At 46.1% G+C, this 18,911-nt stretch overlaps 1 protein-coding gene across 1 annotated transcript in view; it reads right to left on the reverse strand.

Moving 5' to 3' along the window:
* The window catches only part of HS6ST2 (heparan sulfate 6-O-sulfotransferase 2), a 218,453-nt gene extending 199,700 nt beyond the window's left edge, over positions 1 to 18,753 (reverse strand). Inside the window, exon 1 of the mRNA XM_034781924.1 lies at positions 18,178 to 18,753. Coding sequence (XP_034637815.1) covers positions 18,178 to 18,686 — 509 coding nt within the window. The 5' untranslated portion in view covers positions 18,687 to 18,753. The remainder of the gene's footprint in view (positions 1 to 18,177) is intronic.
* Between the last annotated feature and the right edge of the window lie 158 nt (positions 18,754 to 18,911).

Consider the following 18,911-nt stretch of genomic DNA (forward strand, 5'->3'; position numbering starts at 1 on the left):
TTTGTGGATACAGACTAACACGGCTACGCCCTGATACTACTCCCCTGCAGTGTTTTCCCATTGGGCCATGGCGCAGCCCTCTCAATTCATGCTGAGGAAGCTGTCTGGGGTGTTGTACTTCAATCCCATCGCTACCGTTTTGGTGTAACCTCCTGCATGGTGGCCCTTTGTGGCAAGCTGGTCTCATCCTTGCCCATGATGTAGCAGCTGTCCCTCAGCCTCGTTGATGAGCTGGCAACATAAGGGCTAATAACTGACCCTACCTGGGGGTAATAGGGCTTAACTGGAAAGCTCCTGAGCAGAAAGGAAGCTCTAGAAGAAGGGAGTTCCCGGGGAGCCTGAACTACGCAAGAGCAGGGAGGCCCAGGAGAGACCCAGAACAAGCAGGAAAAAGACTGCAGAGCTTTCCAGACAGCACAGAAGCCTGAGTGAGGCCTCACAGCTGAGGGAGCTGCTGGAGCCAATAGGATTTGTTTAGTGGGACATTTAAGTTTTGGCTGGATCCTGAAGAAAGAGCATTTAAATCCATGGTACACGTGCTCTTTTCAGGACGCTTTACTAAAGATCTACGGCTGTGAAACAGAGCATTTGGCTTCTTCGTGACTGGGCTCCATTGGTACGTCCCCGAGAGGGAAACTGAGGCAGGCCACCGCAGAGCCACACAAGTCTAAGAGGGTGTTGGAGAAGGAACGGTGCCCGTTCTATAACAAACGTAAACTCAAATTGCTAGCTGCATTTCACTGCAATATTGGGGGGGGGTTGAAATAGGGAAAGATTGATTTTTGAGTGTATTTATCAGGAAAGCTACTAAAGGAACAACATTAAAGAAGTGCCACATTTTCTCACAGCAAAGGTATCGAGAGGTACGCTCTCTCCCAGCAGCATGCCAGAGAGATGAAAGAGCCACTCTTGACCAATGCTTAAACCTGGCATTTCACATTCAGTCCAAACTCCAAAATGAGCCCCAAGCTCATCCCCCCTTGGAACAGTCAGTATCGTCATGATCAGGAGAGGCAACGTCCACCAGAGTTGGAGAATCAGACCCTTAGCAGAGATGGTTGAGAACCAGTGAGAACACAGCTTCTCTCAGCCCTGCAGCAGGTAAGGAAACCAGCCAACGATTTGGGGGTTCTTTTTTCATCAAGTTGACTCCCTGATTTAAATATAATCCTAATTTGATTTCAAAGAAAGAAAAGTTTTCCCAAATAAATGCTCCTGGTGATACCGGTGTGGCAAGGTGGGAGCCCGCCACATGCACCCATACAGGCCAGGCTTTCAGCATAAGGAAATAGCGTTAGAAAAGAGGAGCTTTAAATAGTCTTGAAGACAATATACCAAACCACACTCTTCATTATACCCTTGTCCTCCTATTGACTGGCGTGGGTGTAGACAGGCACAGAATCCGGCCTCAGATAACTACAGCCCAATAGCCGCTGAGCAAACTGACGTGAATCCATCTGATGGAGTGTTTTAAAATGCTATCCTCGCTTCAGATAGTACCCACAAATATACTCCTCTTCACCTCTCCTTCCTCGTGGTTTTCATTCTCCCCTGTAGCATCAGCTACATCTAGTTGGTGTGACCGTGCACAAAATCCATTGAAGACACAGTGTGCTGCGTTCCAGGGCTGACCGATGTTTAAGCGGTAAGTGTTGGTTTGGCACGGCGAGCTTGCTACTTATTTCTTCCATTACTCTCACGTCCATCCCATATGCAGCACTGCCACAATCAGAGCCCGGAGATCCAGAGGGGATGCTTACACCTGAATGACAGTCGTCTTGCTAGCAATCAGTCAGGCGCCCAGTTCAGCGTTCATACAAATAAGCTGTCCAAACAGATAAAAGGGTAATTTAATGCTGGCTTTTAAAAGCTGTATCTGTACCAAAACACAGGTACCTTACACTTAGCCAGGCTTGTAGACAGATGGTTACTCATATACTTTTGTCCCAGCATGCAACAAAAAGCACAATAATCCAATCATTAAGCAATGTTCATGGGTCTCCAGAAAACATTTTCTGGTGGCTGGATTTTTGCAAAAATGTAATTTCTTCTTGCACATAGCAGCAGATTGAATATCTCGCAGAACAGTAGATGACAAGACTCTCTGCAAAACTATATTCCCCAGTTAAAATTCATCACTGGCTAAAGCTCTGTTCTTCAGCTGACCTACATGACCACCAGCAAACTACAATCTCTTAAATCCAGCCGGTATTGCACACTAGCTGAACTTCACTGCTACCCTATAAATCTAACTCAGGCTGGAAGCTACAAGCATGTATGCATTACTTGGACTGCTAATAATCCTATGCAGAACTTCTGGTAATACCTCTAAAAATCTATTAACACAAAACGTTGTGCAAGACCATTAAAATTTCATGGTAAGCAAACCTCTGAAGGGAAAAAAAAAAAAGTAACCAGAGCTGCCACTTTCTTTTGTTTGATGGACATGGAGGTTTTCTTCCACCACCTTCTTTCTCCCACTTTGAAAAGGGCATTTATAGTATGGGAGGCAGCACTAGAACATAGGAAAGTGGGTGAGATGTACTCATTTACGACATCAACTGCATTTGGTCTTTTCATAATTCCTGGAAGGTGGAAACACATTGTGTTATTTCCCCAATGTAAGTGGCTGTGAAGCAAAAAAAAAAAAAAATCTCATAAGAGACGTTATTTCTTACTGGACTCTTTCTTTTATTCCCAGGTATCTCTGCTATAAAACCTGTCAGCATAAAATGCTCACTCTAAATACTGGTACAGTATATTGGGATACCCGCAAACACAACATACCACACGCCAGCTCTGCGCCTCTCTGCCAATGCAGAGTACTGTTCAGGAAGAGAAAAGCTTTTTCTACTAAACCTGCTTTTAAACGAAATCCTTACAAATATTTACCTCAAACCATTTATACGCAAACACGTACTGAGTCCGCAGTAGAGTTGCTATTTATTGCAGTGTAGCATCTCCAGGCCCCACAGAGATCAGCTTCTCGTTGTGCAAGGCACCGTGAAAACAAACACAACGAGAGCTCTTTCCCGTCCCAAACAGTTTACAAAGTAAATGGACCACAGACAACAATCTGCATGGACCAGACAGCCAATTGTCATGAGGCGACACAGACTTACTCAAGGTCACGTAACAGGTCAGTGGAAGAGCCGACTCCCTATACGGTGCCATGCCCAGCAGCCCACCCCATCTGCCCTACACAGTGCAGAACCAGAGGGAGAGATACCAGCGTTCCCGCGTGAAGAGCAGAACAGCTGTACCCTTAATTCAGTTGTCCTTGAACAATCTGAAAAGAAACAGTCTCTTTAGTTACATCATGGAGTCATTTGTGCAAACTCTAATAGCCTAATTTCTAGTCAAAACTACCTTTGTACCACATAGCATTAAACACCACATTCTGCATTTCACCAGTTTAACAGCTTCGCTGAAACGACTTATGTTTAGATGTCTGTGGCACGTCGAACAAAGCTGAAGAATCAACCGTAGTTTTCAACTCAAGAACCAGGAGTTAAAGCAACAGTGGGATATAGCTTGCTGAGGTCACAATGATTTATTTCCGTGTGTTAAAGCTCAAAGTGTTTCCAGCTAAATCATTTCGCCATTAAATAATGTTAAGTGTTTTGCATCTCACTCAGCCACTGCGGGACAAATATGTCCTGCTGAGCTTCACACTTGCCTGCAGGTACGTTCACTGGGTGTGTCTACACCACAGGTGGGAATATGCTTCCCAGCTCAAGTACGTAGGTTCGCGCCAGTTCTGCCTGAGCTAGCATGCTACAATAGCAGTGTAGCCGGGGGTAACAAGCCACGGCTTGGACTAGCCACCTGACAAACCTTAAAACCAGACCTTTTCTGATCAGACCCCCGGAGAAGGTCCTTGCTTTGCCACCTGGTCTGATCAGCTAGGGGTCTTTGGGGGGCCCTCTCGCCGCTCTCGTTTGTTTTTGAGCGTACCCCCCGTTTTTAAACTCCCCTCCCACGAACGACGAATTTGTGCCTGGAGATCTCCTGATTATTGTAAGCGAATCGAGTCCTCTCTGCATCCTCTGATGCTGAAACTGCTGTTCCTTCTGCTGCTTTGGGGATTGGTAAGGAAAAACCTCTTGCACACACCCCTTGTTCTAGCTGCTGGCTTTCTTTCCCCCGGCAGGCAGACCCAAGCTAACTCCTTGGTCTGTATCTGTAATCTGCTTCTAGCTCCACAGCGCCCTTGCTGCTAGAAATAAGCCTGCTTGTAGCCACCACTAGTTAACCCCCCCCACATCCCCCTTGAAGCTGTATCCTGGGCACACACCACTCTGCCCTCTGGAACTACCCCTAGTATAAGGTGCACCCATTAGGTTAGATTTAGCCTTTAGTCTAGATAAATTGTAATTTCATTTTGCATAGCTGTGGTTAAGTTAGGTTTAGAAAATTGCTTGCATTGTACTCTGTAAGTTAGGCTTAAAGAATTGCTGCATTGTGTTTTGTTACTTGCTAATTTGTGTAGTCTTGGTTAAGTTAAATCATAGATAAGATTTTGCTGTGTTCTGTATAATTGTCTCTCTGCTGTTTAAACTTGCAGCCTGTCTGCTCTCTCTCTCTCTCAATCCCTTTCCCCACGTGCTCACCCCGCTCCTACTGCTGCCAAACCTCAATTGTATTACTGAAGTCTAGCATAAAACCCCATTGGTTTCCCTTTTCCTCTCTAACACCCCTCACATTTTACATTGACACCACTGTAACACATTTTTACCTAGAGTTGTTGGTTATTTAACACATTTTACCCATAACTGTTAGTTGGTTATATGCTGCTGTGACACACCCCTTACCTAGAAACTGTTAGCTACCTGTTACATTTATACTTCAGTGTTAATTGGTTACCAACTGTATTGTACCCCACTGTATTGTACCCCACTATTGAAACCCCCATCCTATTTACTAAAAGAAACCCCTCCCCAATTGTCTACCTTAACAAACCCCATACCCCTCACTATTAAATTTTCCCTGGTTTTGCATTTTCTTAATAAAGTTTATTTTACACCCCACCAGTGCAGTAGTTGTCCCCCAAGATCCCCTACCTGCTGGCAGGGTCACAGGGCAGGGGAACACACAGCTTTCCTGAAAGCGTACAAACCACAAAACCATTCCCTTCCCATATAGCCTGTGATGTCATGTAAGGAAAGAAACGAACGCTTCGGTTCTACTGTGAGCTGCGTGGGGGCAGATCCCTGCACCTGCTCAGCGCCCCAAAGTCGATGGCGCAGGATCGGGGCCTTCGTTACTTAGTGGCCTCTCTAACAATTGAGCCCACAACAAGTGAACGGTTGCCCCTTGTGTACTATTTCCGGGGAAAGGTGGAAAGTTATTTCATGCTGATTTCCAATGAAGTACAGAAAGCATTTTGAACAACATATTTGTTCACACCACATGAAGCGATCAGCCTTGGAATGGGCCAAGATGACTTCAGGGAATAGCTTTTCCCAGAAGCCTTTGCAAATAGATGACAAAAAAGGAAGATATCAAGAATGCATATATTAAGCTTCCCCATCCACAACTCCGCTTCAGCTGCAGCATTTAAAAACCCTGAAGTTTAGGTTTTCTACAGAGTTAAACTTTCCTCAGACTGTTGCCAAAATGATGTTTTCATGTTCAACTCCACAACAAAAGAGGTGATGTGGAAAACAGATTTCGAAGTTCTTTGGCTCTGATTAAAAAAAAACACAACACTTTTTTCAGTAGCATTTGATGCCAGTAATCTTTGTCCCTAATGCAAGGGACAGTCTAGGAAGATGAAACAATGCTACAGTATTTCACCTCCAATCTTTGGATATTTAGACCACAGATCTCATCCAACAAATAGTTTTGTATCCACTGTCTCTTAAAAGAGGAGTACAGTAGCTGTTTAATCTCGATGGGAAGCCTGACAATATTTGATTCACCTCTTACCAAATGGAAGAAATGAAGGACTGCTCTTCAAGCTACTCAGACTTCCAAGAGCATCAGAACCTAACAATCCTTTTGATTATGGGAAATTAAGAGCATTGCTACCAAGATCTCATGAAAGACATCTCTTACATAGCACTTTTATTGAGATGAGCAAGGCTGTTTAATGCTGCAATATTATCTCTCTGTTAGCTGCATATATTTAGTTCATATCACATCAAAAGTAGGATGAGCTGCTGGAAATAAAAAAAAAAAAAAAGTCTGATTTGAGTCTCATCTTAATGAATCTTAGGACGTATCCAAGCACCTTGCTAATGATTTTTCGAGGCACTTTGGAATAAATGGAGATTTCACTCAAAGCGGTATACGTGCAAAACAGATATTTTAAATGAATTCCATCTTTAAAGTGTAAATTCTATGAAGAGTCAAATTAGAAAAAAAAACACTAGACATTTTCTAATTGGCATTAACTCCAGCAACACTGTTTCATAATATATACTATATACTGTCCAGAGATATATGGAGAGCGAGCGAGCGTGCAAGAAAACCGCAACATTTTGAGTTAAGGTTTACCAATGATCTTCTAAGCACTTCAAAAACAGCAACCAAAAAATATGAAATGTTCAACACAGGGGGTTTTATTGGGAAAGACCTGGAGAAGGAATTATGTATGCGATGTTTTCTCCAGCATTATAAACTTACATACAAAAAAATATTGCTTTGGCTTCATAGTCTCACATTACGGAGTGCAATTATCTTTCATTAATTTTACAGAGTGTTCAGAGTGGAAATTAAATCATTTCTTCATGTCTACTTAAGAAGAACTTTACTAGGTTAATCATTCATAAATACCAGAGTCTGCTACATATTACTCATCACAAATATGATTCATTTCAATAATGCCTGAATAATTTGGTGCTGCCCTATTACTCTCAGAACACACTGTACAATTGCCAGCATCAGCAAATCAATCTACAAAATAATCAGCCCGCCGTGCCTGCTCCCTAAAGAGTCTTCCCCGACAATGGAGAGATCAGAACAACAAACAGCTCACTTCTTACATGACAAAGACGAAGCATCCCGCCCAGCACACCTCTCCTATTGCTTTATCTTTACCATACCCTGAAATCCCAATAGCCAATAGAAATAAGCCTGGGTGTCTTTTAAATCATGTGTATTCTTGGCTTCGACGAGCAGGCAGCTCACAATCACATTTTATAATTACAGAGTCAAATCCTTATTCAGGCAGGAATCCCATGGGAATTCCACCCCCATACACTTGGCTTAGGATGGAAACAGACCCACAGTGGCTCGAGGCAGAGTCCTAGGACAGGGGGTTTTTTTTAGTCTCACACAGATATGGGAGTCTTATATCTGACTCCATTTCCTCAAATGTCAATTCTTATTGCCATTTTATGATCTTGCATTTTAGCCTTTCAAGTATTAAAAAACAATGTACAAGGATAATTCCAAGCAAGGCAAAATAGCTTCACGGACTAACAGTGATCTCTATTTAACTAAACAAAGCAAAGACTACAACATTTATGTAGTTAAGTGGTTTGATAAGAAACTAGGCAGATTTCTGCATTTTGTCTTGTCAGAAAGAATTCCAGCCGTAGCGTGCAGTAACTGCGTGACAGATCGGACATTGCAGAAATAAAGAAATGCAACTGAGGCTTTCATCGGAATGTTTCTGCAGCTGAAAGGGTGTTCTCACACTGACTTTAGCAGCAGATTTTTATACTATTACTCATTAGTCATTTTAAGAAAGATTCCAGCAGGACCAATAACCTTCAGAGACGTTAAACCAGATTATAACAATTTTACAATAAAAGGCCAAAATCTCAGAGATTTTGATTTCTTTTTCTTAAACAATCTCATCTCATTCAATGAAATTCTTTGACAATACCTAGAAAAATCATTCAAAAAGTAAACACTACAAAAAAATCCTTCAAATGCAACCAAAGCCCAAGTTAAACCCTCTCCATAAAACTTTCCTAGCACAGACGAGTTATAGGATACTTAAAGGAATACAACACAAATCACAAGACAACTGTATATTGAATTGTGCTGTATTAGATAGGTAAAACCAATTTAGTTGTATCCGCAGTGCTAGAAGAAAGGTTCCATTCTTCAACGTAGCACTTTACTGAAAACAAGACTCCAAAGACAAGTTCTTTGGCAGTATTCAGTGGCCTTTTCAATCTGGCTCAAGGTAGCCTCGTTCTACCATTATAAAACCAAGTGATTTCAGAAAGCTCCACTCCCCGATTCGATTTCCTGCTGTAGGTTATTATTCCACTTTTGCGTACAGCTGCAATGATCTATATGAGTTAATTTGAGCTGATTCTGTACTGAAGTACTGTCTTTATTATTACAGTTGCTGGAGAAAGTAAATTAATGCAGAGGATTGCACACAGAGGCCTAATCCATTTGATGTAAATCAATGCCCTGCACATCTAAATTGCTCTGCTTTCCTTCAGAAAAGTACATTGAAGTGATTCATTAGGCATTGAACTGTTCACAAGAAACAGGCCAATTCTCTTAGGGATCCCAGTGCATCTCTGCTAGTCAAATTTAAAAAGCAATCAAATCTACTAATAAGTCCTTTTTCCCCCACATTTACATCGGTGGAGAACATGATTCTTAACAATTCAGATTACATAAATGAGGGACAAATTAATCTCAGTTAATATACGTCAGAATTGACGCTTGAGTTGCGAAACTTAAAACTGCCCATCTTTTATCATAAAAATGTATCTCTCAGTGCTGCTCTTGAGTTCAAAGTACATTTCATAAACCAGTAACAGAGGCTGCCAAGTTCAGAACGATGGCAAATTCTAAATATGGATTTGATGCAGAGTCTGCATGTATTTTGATCTTGTTTAAACTATCACTTATACCTGCATTTTAATATTTAAAATCCTAGCAAAGCACAGAATGGGATCCAAAACACAAAATAAAGTGTTTTAGTGCAACAATATTATGAAGGAGTGTCTATGCTTCCACTTTAAAAGTACACATTTAATTTGCAAAACCAGCAACAGTATTTCAGATATTTGACCAGTCCAAGAATCTGAAATTACAAAACAAAGTTAGAGTTAAAGTTTGTAATCAAGACCGGGGAGGTTAGCTCTAAGGCCCCTACAATGGGATTAAGTTAACACTAATGAACAACCAGAGAATTTGTGTTTAAGGAAATAATTTCACCCTCAGAAGGCTAGTTATGACATGCCATATCAGCCCCATGTCCCATAAGCTCAGCCAGGTCAGGCCTGGTCTGTAGTTGGATGGAGATCACCAAGGAAACCTAGATATCGCAGGAAGCAGAATTAGCCTTTCATTCATTACCCTCCCAGTACCCCACCAGTGCCCCAGCTGGAGCAGCTACCATCAGACTGAGACACCGAACCAAAACCCACCTGGTCACGAAGAGATCCCAATAACTGAATTGGTACTCTTGTATGTGAGATCTTCACGGCATCTCTTCGAATATTTTGTTGTATTAATTAGAATGCAAATAAATATTAAGTCGGTTTTTGAGTTTCCCATGGTGCTTGTCTCAAGAACAGGCATGTCAAATTCCAATTTACAGCAGGACACTACATCTGCTTGCTTAAAAATTACTCTGTCATTTCAACTGGAGAACATACTGTTAAATTTCCCCTCCTAGAAATATTTGATCATTGCTAACAGAACAGCTGACATGTTCCAGCCCAGAAACTGCTGCACTTAGGGTACGTCTTCACTACCTGCTGGATCGGCGGGTAGCAATTGATCTATTGGGGATCAACTTATCGTGTCTAGTGAAGACGCGATAAAATCGATCCCTGATCGCTCTGCCGTCGACTCCGGAACTCCACCGCGGCAAGAGGCGGAAGCGGAGTCGACAGCGGCACGGCAGCGGTCGACTCGCCGCCATCCTCACAGCCAGGTAAGTCGACCTAAAATACGCAACTTCAGCTACGCTATTCACATAGCTGAAGTTGTGTATCTTAGGTCGACCCCCTCCCCCCCCGTAATGCAGATCTAGCCTTAGTAATGACTGGGTGATCCAATATACTAAAACTCTATTACTGTGGAGTTCTTCTGGTTTAAAGGTACTATATAAAATAAATACATTTACCTTAAAGTTATGTGTACCCACACAGGTGCGCCTTGTTCTTGTCTTCTCCATTTTTGTTTCCCTTCCGTGTGCCACTTCCCTTTTCCCTGTCTCCCCCGTTCTCTCTCCTTTCTGCCTATTGTTTTCTATAGTCATAAGATACAAAGGAAAGACAGCTACTAAATCACATTCAATCCAGGGTCCAAAAAGTAACCAGACACCTATTGTCCAGAGGACGAACCCTACTAGCCAGGGGTAGTTACAAGACATGATGGTGAGCAGACCCCAGAGCAATGCCCCAGCGAGAGAAACAGTCCTTGGCGTGCTAGTAAGCCATGTGCATGGATTCCTACTATGGTTCTTTCCATGGGCCCTGCAGTGCCTAAAGCGATCTGAAAAAAGTACGTGTGGAGGGTCGAGCCTAATCTGGGAGCAGCAGCTTTGGTGAGACGGTGCCTAACATGAACCCTACGCAACCCTGCTCGACTTTTAGAAATACTTTTTGCCAGGACTGTGACCCCCAACCCCCACCCCACTTAAAGCAGTAAGCCCAGCTTAAAGGCACCATCGCAGGTAATAATTTCTGCTGTTAGGCATTTGATATGTTTGGCACGTGCATTTCTACCCGTCCCCCACCCCCAGGTCCCAACACACAGCCTCACCACCACTATTTCGGACAGAGTGGCTCGTCTCTGACCCCCTACTTCTCCTACAGCTTCCTGGGAAGGGGCTTATACTGTGCACCTTCCCATCCCCCTAGGGGAAGAGAATCAAAGCTTAGCACTGATTTAGTGATACTGTTGGCCATATAGTCCTGTAGGCAATCAGCTATCACGGCAATGAGCAAAATATAAATGCTGAGATAAATGCGACTTATTGTGAGTAAACAAGGCCCCCAAAACCTCAGTGGATTTGCTAGAGGTGTCTGTTTTACAGCTTTCTCCAGTCCAGATTGACTCCTATGAAAAGCATTCATCTTTCTATGCAAAATTGACATGAATTTTCTGCAGTACAATTGGTTCCAAGCCCATCTCCCAGGATGACAGGATATAGTGGCAGGCACATAACAGGACTCTTAGAAATACTCAAGCGTGCAATCACCCAGTTCTGTATTTTGATCCAAGACTGGTTAGCAAATGTAGCTTCTGCTGGCAACCTTCATCCTGGCATGGCTCTTTCATTTCAGGCGCTGCCAACTGTCCAAGCTGCAAAGACTCTGGCATCACCCCAGAGAAACCCCCAAATATACAGAATTTAGGGTAGAGAGAGAGATGCCTTTCCAGACAGCATATGGGTTGACCTAGTCATTATCGAAAACAAGCATGCTTCGATCTTAAAATATACACTTGGAACTTTGAGACAAGATTTTTCTGTCTCTAATGCAATTTCATATGCAGTAATGGAAAGTGCTTCTCCCCCTCCCTCCCAAAAAATAAGAAAAAGGATTTGGTTGGTTGTAAAGGCAACCAAAACATCAGAACCTCCGATGGCTTCCACCCAATGTCGTAGTAGTAAGGTGCTAGCGTCGGAGACTTTCTGAAATCCAGCACCTGCTAAAGCCGGTGAGCCTGATTACAGTTCAAGGAGTTTCCAATTGATAAACAGTGTAAAATTTTTTCCCATATAAAAGTTCAGGATTTCAGGTAGAATATGGCAAACTTATTTCTCGCTTCCCCCTTTTTATTAGGGGTTCTAGAAGCTAAAGCAACTGGCCTTTCAGTTCCTTCCCATCTGGTATTGTATGTGATACTGCCTATGTCAGAAGCAATGCATCACACGCAAACAGCACTGACTAACTTTGCAGGTATCCGTTTCTGGATCTGCACAAATGCCCTGTTACATTATTCAGTCTAAACACAAGCGCTTTGTTTTTAACAACTGTGCCACTGGATTTATTACCGTAGACAAGCGAGGTAGATACTTTCCATAATAATTAGCCATGGCTGCAAAGGATCTCGATTCAGCGTCTCTCATGCACAGTTACTTTGGCCCCTGCTTCAGCTCTCTGTGCCAAAGGCTTTGAGACTTCCCCGATCAATCAAGTGACCCAAGTCAGGCAGGCAGTCGTGACCTGGAAAAAGTACATTTCTCCCCTTTCACCACAGATGCCAGGCAGCTCGGACAATCCCCGGACCACTCACGAACCGAGATATCTGAATCACTAGGAGAGGGCCCAGCCTCCCCTCACCCCCAGCCAGCTCTGAGAGGAGACTCGCAGCCACCACCTCCACTCCCAGCCATGCCCAAGACAGCAGCATCGCCTACACGGGAGGCAACAGGCTAGGGTGCTGGCATCCATCCCAAGAAAGGTGGTGCCAGGGTCCCGGTGCTGTGGGCTGGGAGTAGGGGCCCCGATGCTTCCTCCTGCCCCTGGGGAGCAGCAGCAGCAGGGTGAGGGCTGCAGCCCGGATACTGGGGCTTCCCATGGGGAACGTGGGCATCGGGGACCTGCCGGGATACATGGTACTTCCCCCCCTGCGCTGTCCAGGCTGCACTCTGCCCTAGCACTAGAAGCCCAGGCTTGGCACATTTCAGCGCTTCCTTCCCTGGCTGCAGGCCCGCACACCGGCCTGCAGCCGGCTCTACCTTCTGTAAGTCATGCCCACAGAGCACCCTAAGCCCCATCATTTTCACCACCACAGGACAGGTGCCCTACTAGAGAGGGGTCCTCTCCCTGGGCCCCTTCCATTGGAAAACTCTGCTTGCACCCCTGCCAGTCCCAGCCAGATGCAACTCTGGGGAACGGAACAACAGCCCCTGCTTCTCCCCAGCACTGCTGCACCTGCTTCAGCAGCAGCTCCACCTCACGGGAGCAGGAGGAAGCCAAGAGAAGCCCCTGTTCCTCCCCCATGCAGCCCAGCCACTGCAAGTCTATGGAGGAAGCTGTCAGAGACAGAAGCTTCAGCCCCTCGCTCCCCGAGCTGGCACGTTCTTGGGCGGGAAGAGAAAACGCTCGGAAAGAAGGGTCCTCGGCGTCCCAGTCACGGAGGCCAACTGGTGATAGGAACCTACAGGAGTGTCCTCACCCTGCTCCAGGAGCTGCAAGATTCCTGAGATAAGGGCATGGGGAGAGGCCAGATGAGACAGGGGAAGAGGAAGCACCAGATAATACAGGGAGGGAGGTCAAGAAGGGAAGGGAGCACAGGGAACCTGGTACAGGGGGAGCGCAGAGCACCAGGGTCAGAGGGGAGCAGAGGATACAGAAAATGGCTGGGACCCAAAAGAAAGAACTCCCAAGATGAGAGACAAGCCATTCCCTGCCCCCTCCCACTATCCATCTTTCCCTCTCCCCCCCGACACACAGACACACACCAGGGTGCAGAGGGGGTGAAGAGAAAAGGAAAAAAGCCAAACTGAGCTGGGGAGCGAAGCCAAGTTTTATGGAACCAGCTGTCACCAGTCAGCACCCTAGAAGCCAAAAGTAACTCACTGCCTCCATTATTCTAACTCCCCACCCCACCGCCCGTTCAGAAAACAGCCTCTTAGCTCAGGGCTTCCAGTGCCGGGACCAAGCCTGCTTCTTCCAAAAGAGAGGCCAGGCCAACATATCCCTGCTCTGTGCCTTCAAGTCATCAGAGGTGGGCAAGGCATTCCCCCTTCCACCCGACTTCACTAGGGCAGCTTGTAACCCGTGTGCTGGGAATCCGACGTTCCCTGCCAGCTCCAGTCAGCCCGCAGTGTCGTGTTTATACGGGGAGGCGGGGGAAGCCCCAGTGTATTAAAAAAGCCGTATTCTGCCTCCCTCCCCACTGCAGCATTTCTGTGGTAAGACACAACTACTTTAGAATACCGCGGTCCTGCCACGAGCCAGCAAGGGGGTTCGGTGAGAGCAGGAGACGGGCCGGGAGGTGAGCGGCCGTAGCAATGTACAAGCCGGGAGAAGGTTTGATACAGGGACCGGGAGGGCAGGGATAGAGCAGCAGGCAGGAAATGGGCAGCGCTAGTTGGACAGAGGGCTGGTCGGGGAAAAGCACCTCCTAGGAGCGATGGTTTGGAAGGATTTCAGACACAGCTGCTGTTGGGAAAGGGCAGGGTCAATCAGGTGGAATCGAAGCTGCACAGGTGATGGGCCCAGCAGGAGCTGGGGAGAGGGGTTTCCAGTGGGGAAGCGAAGCGGGGCTGGAGGTGCCGCCGGGAGACTCCACCACAAGTGAGGGCAGGGCAACCAAAAGTAGTTGGCACAGGCCCAGAGGTCGAGCAGAGGAAGCAGAGCCCCCGGCGAGGGTGGCAGCCGACACTACGGTGGCAGGGCTTTGACCGAAGGCGGACTTTGCATGACACTGAGCCGCTGTCATAGGGCTGCAGCGCTTGTGCCCTCACGCTGCGTTTCTGTGGTGACACAGTCTGTTAAATGCTCTGCAGTTTCCCTCCCCCTCTTCTGACTCCAGGCAGAGATACAGCCTTCTGTTTTCCCTTCAGGACTAATTCCATTATCAAGGAAATAATTTCCAAGATGATCCACATAAGCTCTAAAGCTCTCTTCATTTTCATTCAAATGAAAGTTCTCAGGTACACTACAGCCATTTTAATAGGCCTGTCTGGAACTTACGGTTTTCTTTCTTAGGGATCCAATTAACTAGGATTCTTCCAGGAACTAATCAGACCTCTTGTAGCTGATCTAACTGGATCAGACCTTTGTTGCTAAGTATTTGCTGCTGCGTCTTAGATAATTACAGAGCACCCATTTGGAACTCAACAAAACATTCAACTTTTGAACAAGGGAGAGACTGCCAAAGAGCGACACGCCAAGACAGTAATCTAACCAGCTGAGAAGCAAGCATACTTTTAGCAGTTTCTCAGCCCAGAACCCTCTTCTGACTAACTGAATACAGATGCAGACTAGAATATTAGTTGAAACAATGAGCAGTCATGTGTCATTCCCAGGCATTTCTAGGAAATAGGAATACTGCCAGTTGCATTGGGCAAATTCAGACCAGATGTACACATGTGCAATACTATTAAAGTGAGAATCTCAGTTTTGTAAGTGTGTATCAGTTTTGTTAGCCACATACCACGTCTCTGAGCACTGATTTGGACTGCTGATTCCAATTTAGCCCATGTGTTTACACTGAGATTATTCACCATTACTACAGCAGTGCACTGGGCAAAGCACATACCTAATTATTATTAACACTTCTCTAGCTCCTCTCCAAATCTAAATTCAGAATGGAGCTATTCTGTCCAACAAGTTTTTATATTTACGTCTGATGTTGGTGCTCGGAGGTCAGCTAATCACTCATCAGCTGGTCACTGCAATAGCACCCAATAAATTACTGCAAGAGAATAAAATGGAGGATTTGAAGGGACTATTGTTTATTTAAAAGATCTCTCATGTTCCTGTATTTTTAACCTTTAGAAGTTACAGCCCAATTAACTGCTTATCAAGACATTATTTGAAAGAATAACTGTAGCTATTAAGCAGGCTGGGGTAATGATTTTTTAAAATTACACAGCAACATCATTGAGAAGCTTTGTAAAGAACAGGCCTCTACTAACTGTAGTGGTATCAGAGCTTTGGGGGGATTTTGCCCCGCTCCCCCACCACTCAGCTGTGGCCTAATGGCTTGTGATCAATCACCACTCCGAAGTCACAGGTGATGCTGATGTACTGGGTGGAGAATCCATTGTGCTGTTTTGAATGATCTAGTCATATACACGTTCACAAGCCAGCTCGTGTTCCTGTTTTGAATTGGAGGGTTTTCAGTAATTCAGCAGGAAAAACACAGGTGAGCTCAACCAAAACCCCATATGAAAAACACCCACCCTACGCTTTATGGGCAGGCTCAGATCCAGATTATTAGTTGGCAGCTGAGCCCTGGCTCCATAAAGGGCAGGACCAAAACCCTGTAATATGGGACTAGCCTTTGTCTTTGGGGGCAGGGGTGAGTCAAGGGCAAGGAATCCCATGTCTCAATTAGAATTTTGCAGACTGGGCCCATTTCAATTAGAAGCTATTCAACAAAACCGGAGTGATCCCTTGTTGTATATTTCCATTGATGTTTCCCCCCAAGAAGCAACACATATTTACAAAACAGGTAAAACAAATTCCATAAACGGATGGTTTGGAAGGTTCATGATCCCAATAGGACTCTGCAGCTAACCCAGTGGTAGATCCAGAGGAACTAATTCTTAATGTTAATGAGATTGAATGAAATGTAAAAGCAGTAGGGAAAACAAAGAATAAGAATCCTAACAGATAAAAGTCTTTTTAAAAGCCTCACCTTGGATACAGGAAGATAATGACGCTAATCATTTTTCTACTAGATGGCAGTGTAGCGTCACCCTGTATAAAACAAATTCTAAAAAGAAACTGCATTCTATTTCAAATGAATTTGTGCTTAGACTGGACTGCTCAGATAATGTGAAATATAACTGTACCCCCCGTTGCAAGGGCACCGGACATTAGTTTAATAGTGACATAAGACTTTAATTCTCTGAGAAATGAGAAGCCAAGATATGAAAGGAAAAAGACTCCACAGCCCGCTCTTACCCACTATACCATATTCCAAGCCATACCGTGACATGTTCCAAGCTACAAATGTACAAGCTTTTTAATATGTCCCAACTGACTACCTAGGATATAATCAACAGATCTTTCACAATAGCTGAAACAGGCTGTCATTGTTTAGAATGAGAATAATTCCCCTGATCTCTTTAAAAGGAGATAACCCCATTGAAATATCAAAACCCCATTGAAATATCATGTTCACAACTTCAGGACAAGGTACACGGATGAAGAAAATGTTAGACGTAACCAAAATTCTGAATGTAAATCCAAAATAAACGAAGTTAGAGCAGAAGGAGAACCCAAAGGATAGCAAGTAACACATTCAGTGATTAAAGTAGCCTGGCTTTGCATAGCACAGTGTTTGTTTATGCTGAACTCAAGGCATATAAAAATGCTGCAGGTCACAAACATGCTGAAAATAGCATTATTTATGGTCTAGTTAGAGGCAGTGGCACCTTTATAAGACGGCAGCTCAGTACACTAGGTCCATCTGCAATAAAGAGCAGCAAGAAGATCATTGGACTGATTTTAGACATGCTGAGCGGAGGGGCTCAGGACTTGAGGGGGAGGGAATCAGGTCCCAGGTGGACATTAATAACAATGAGATTCTAATGATCAGGATCAGTAACTCGGACGTCCTATCAGGTATTCACGGAGATCTTTATAAGTGCCACAGCAAAATCTCCTCTAAAACATTCATCTCACAGCAGAGTGATCCGGCAGGTTTTCTTCTCGTCAGCAATTTACAGCAAGCTAAACTTGCTGCAGCATTCCCCCCTCCAGTCAGTTTTAAACCCTATGCTTTATCCCACCCAAGCTCTCTCTGCAGTTGTAGGGTTGGCGTTTTGTCCTATTGTGTTCGGTTGTGACCGAGTGCTTGCCTAGTCGCAGCTGATCTGTGTACTTGGTACTCGATATCTGGTTGCATTAACACATCAAAGCAATCCAGGGAGCGTTATCTCGCTGGAGCTAGAATACAGGGCTGCCCATTCCTGATTGTAGCGCCCTGCAACAATGACAAATCTTTAAGACCAACAACTGTGCTTAGCATTACAATGGCGTGGGCTCAAACTGGAAGCTATTGCTCAAAACACCGTGCACAGACAAAGCAAATTATGCTGAAAAAAACAGGATGACTCAGAGAAGCACTTTTTCTGGGCTCCCTGAAATTTGGGTCAGGCTGTAATAATAATGGCATTTAAACAGCCGAGACAAGTAGCACTCTGCTCTTTGTGTTCAGTAGCTATTCTGCTGCGGTAGCACACGGTGACAAGCCAACGGTACAATGCCTGAGAAAGAAAAGCCTGGGATCCCTTTAGCTGGATAGAGGGATTGAGATCTGGTCTCTCTCTGCACGCAGATATTGGGGGGCAGGAAAGAAGGGGGAAAAGTGAACCCAGGGTACAATCAGAGCCGGATGCTCACAGTCCCTAGATCTTTAAGGTCCAGGGGGAAATTCCTTGGCACCCTCCCGGTGCTGGAAGGGGCACTGCTGAAAAACAGGCGGCCTTGCAGCCCCTTTTTCGGGGGAGACTAGGGGCGGGGGGAGGCTTTGCATCCTCGGAGCGCCCCAGCAGAGCGCAGCCTACCCAGGCGCAAAGCCAGGCCAGGTGCAAGGCTGGGGGCCGGGGCTCACCTGGAGGGTCTGCGCTTGACTTCTCTCTTGCTGTCCACCACGGCCGGGACGCAGTTGGTGAGCTCGGTCCAGTCGGCGTGCAATCCACAGCTCCAGCCGGTGGAGAAGCGGGAGAAGAGCCAGGTCTCCCGCTTGCCCGGCCGGTGGCAGGTGCATTTCTTCTGGCCGGCTTTGCACTCGCAGGGCTGCTCCAGCTGGATGTTGCGCACCAGGTGCCGGCCGAAGGTGGTGCCGCCCGTCTTCTGGATGTGCAGGAAGACGATCAGGTCGTCGCCCTTGATGTTGAAATCCACCCGCCGCAGCAGGTCGCGCCCGGAGAAGTTGAAGCGGGGCACGAAGCGGGCCGGGGTCTCGTCCTCCGCCCGGTAGGGGTCTGGCAGCGAGGGGCTGAAGGCGTGCAGCCGGAGCAGCTGGCACTCGGGGCCCGGGCACACGTACTGCAGCACCAGCACGGCGAAGAGGAAGAGCATCACCAGGGCCAGCAGCAGCTTGTTGGAGCGATCCTCCATGGCGAGCGCGGGGCGCCCGGCGCAGGCGGCGCTCACTGCCCGCGCCGGCAGCACCCCGGGGCGCCCTGCGCCCGCCGCCCAGCCCCGGCCGCCGCCTCCATCCGCCCGGCTCCCCGCCCGCCCGCCTTCCCGGCAGCCTCAGCAGCGCGGCGCCCTCCGCCCCTGCACCCGGGGAGCCTCCCTCCTCCGCGCCCGGGGAGCCTCCCCTGCAGCCGGGGAGCCGGG

Source organism: Trachemys scripta, chromosome 9, assembly GCF_013100865.1.
Source record: "Trachemys scripta elegans isolate TJP31775 chromosome 9, CAS_Tse_1.0, whole genome shotgun sequence".
In the NCBI taxonomy this organism is placed as follows: domain Eukaryota; kingdom Metazoa; phylum Chordata; order Testudines; family Emydidae; genus Trachemys; species Trachemys scripta.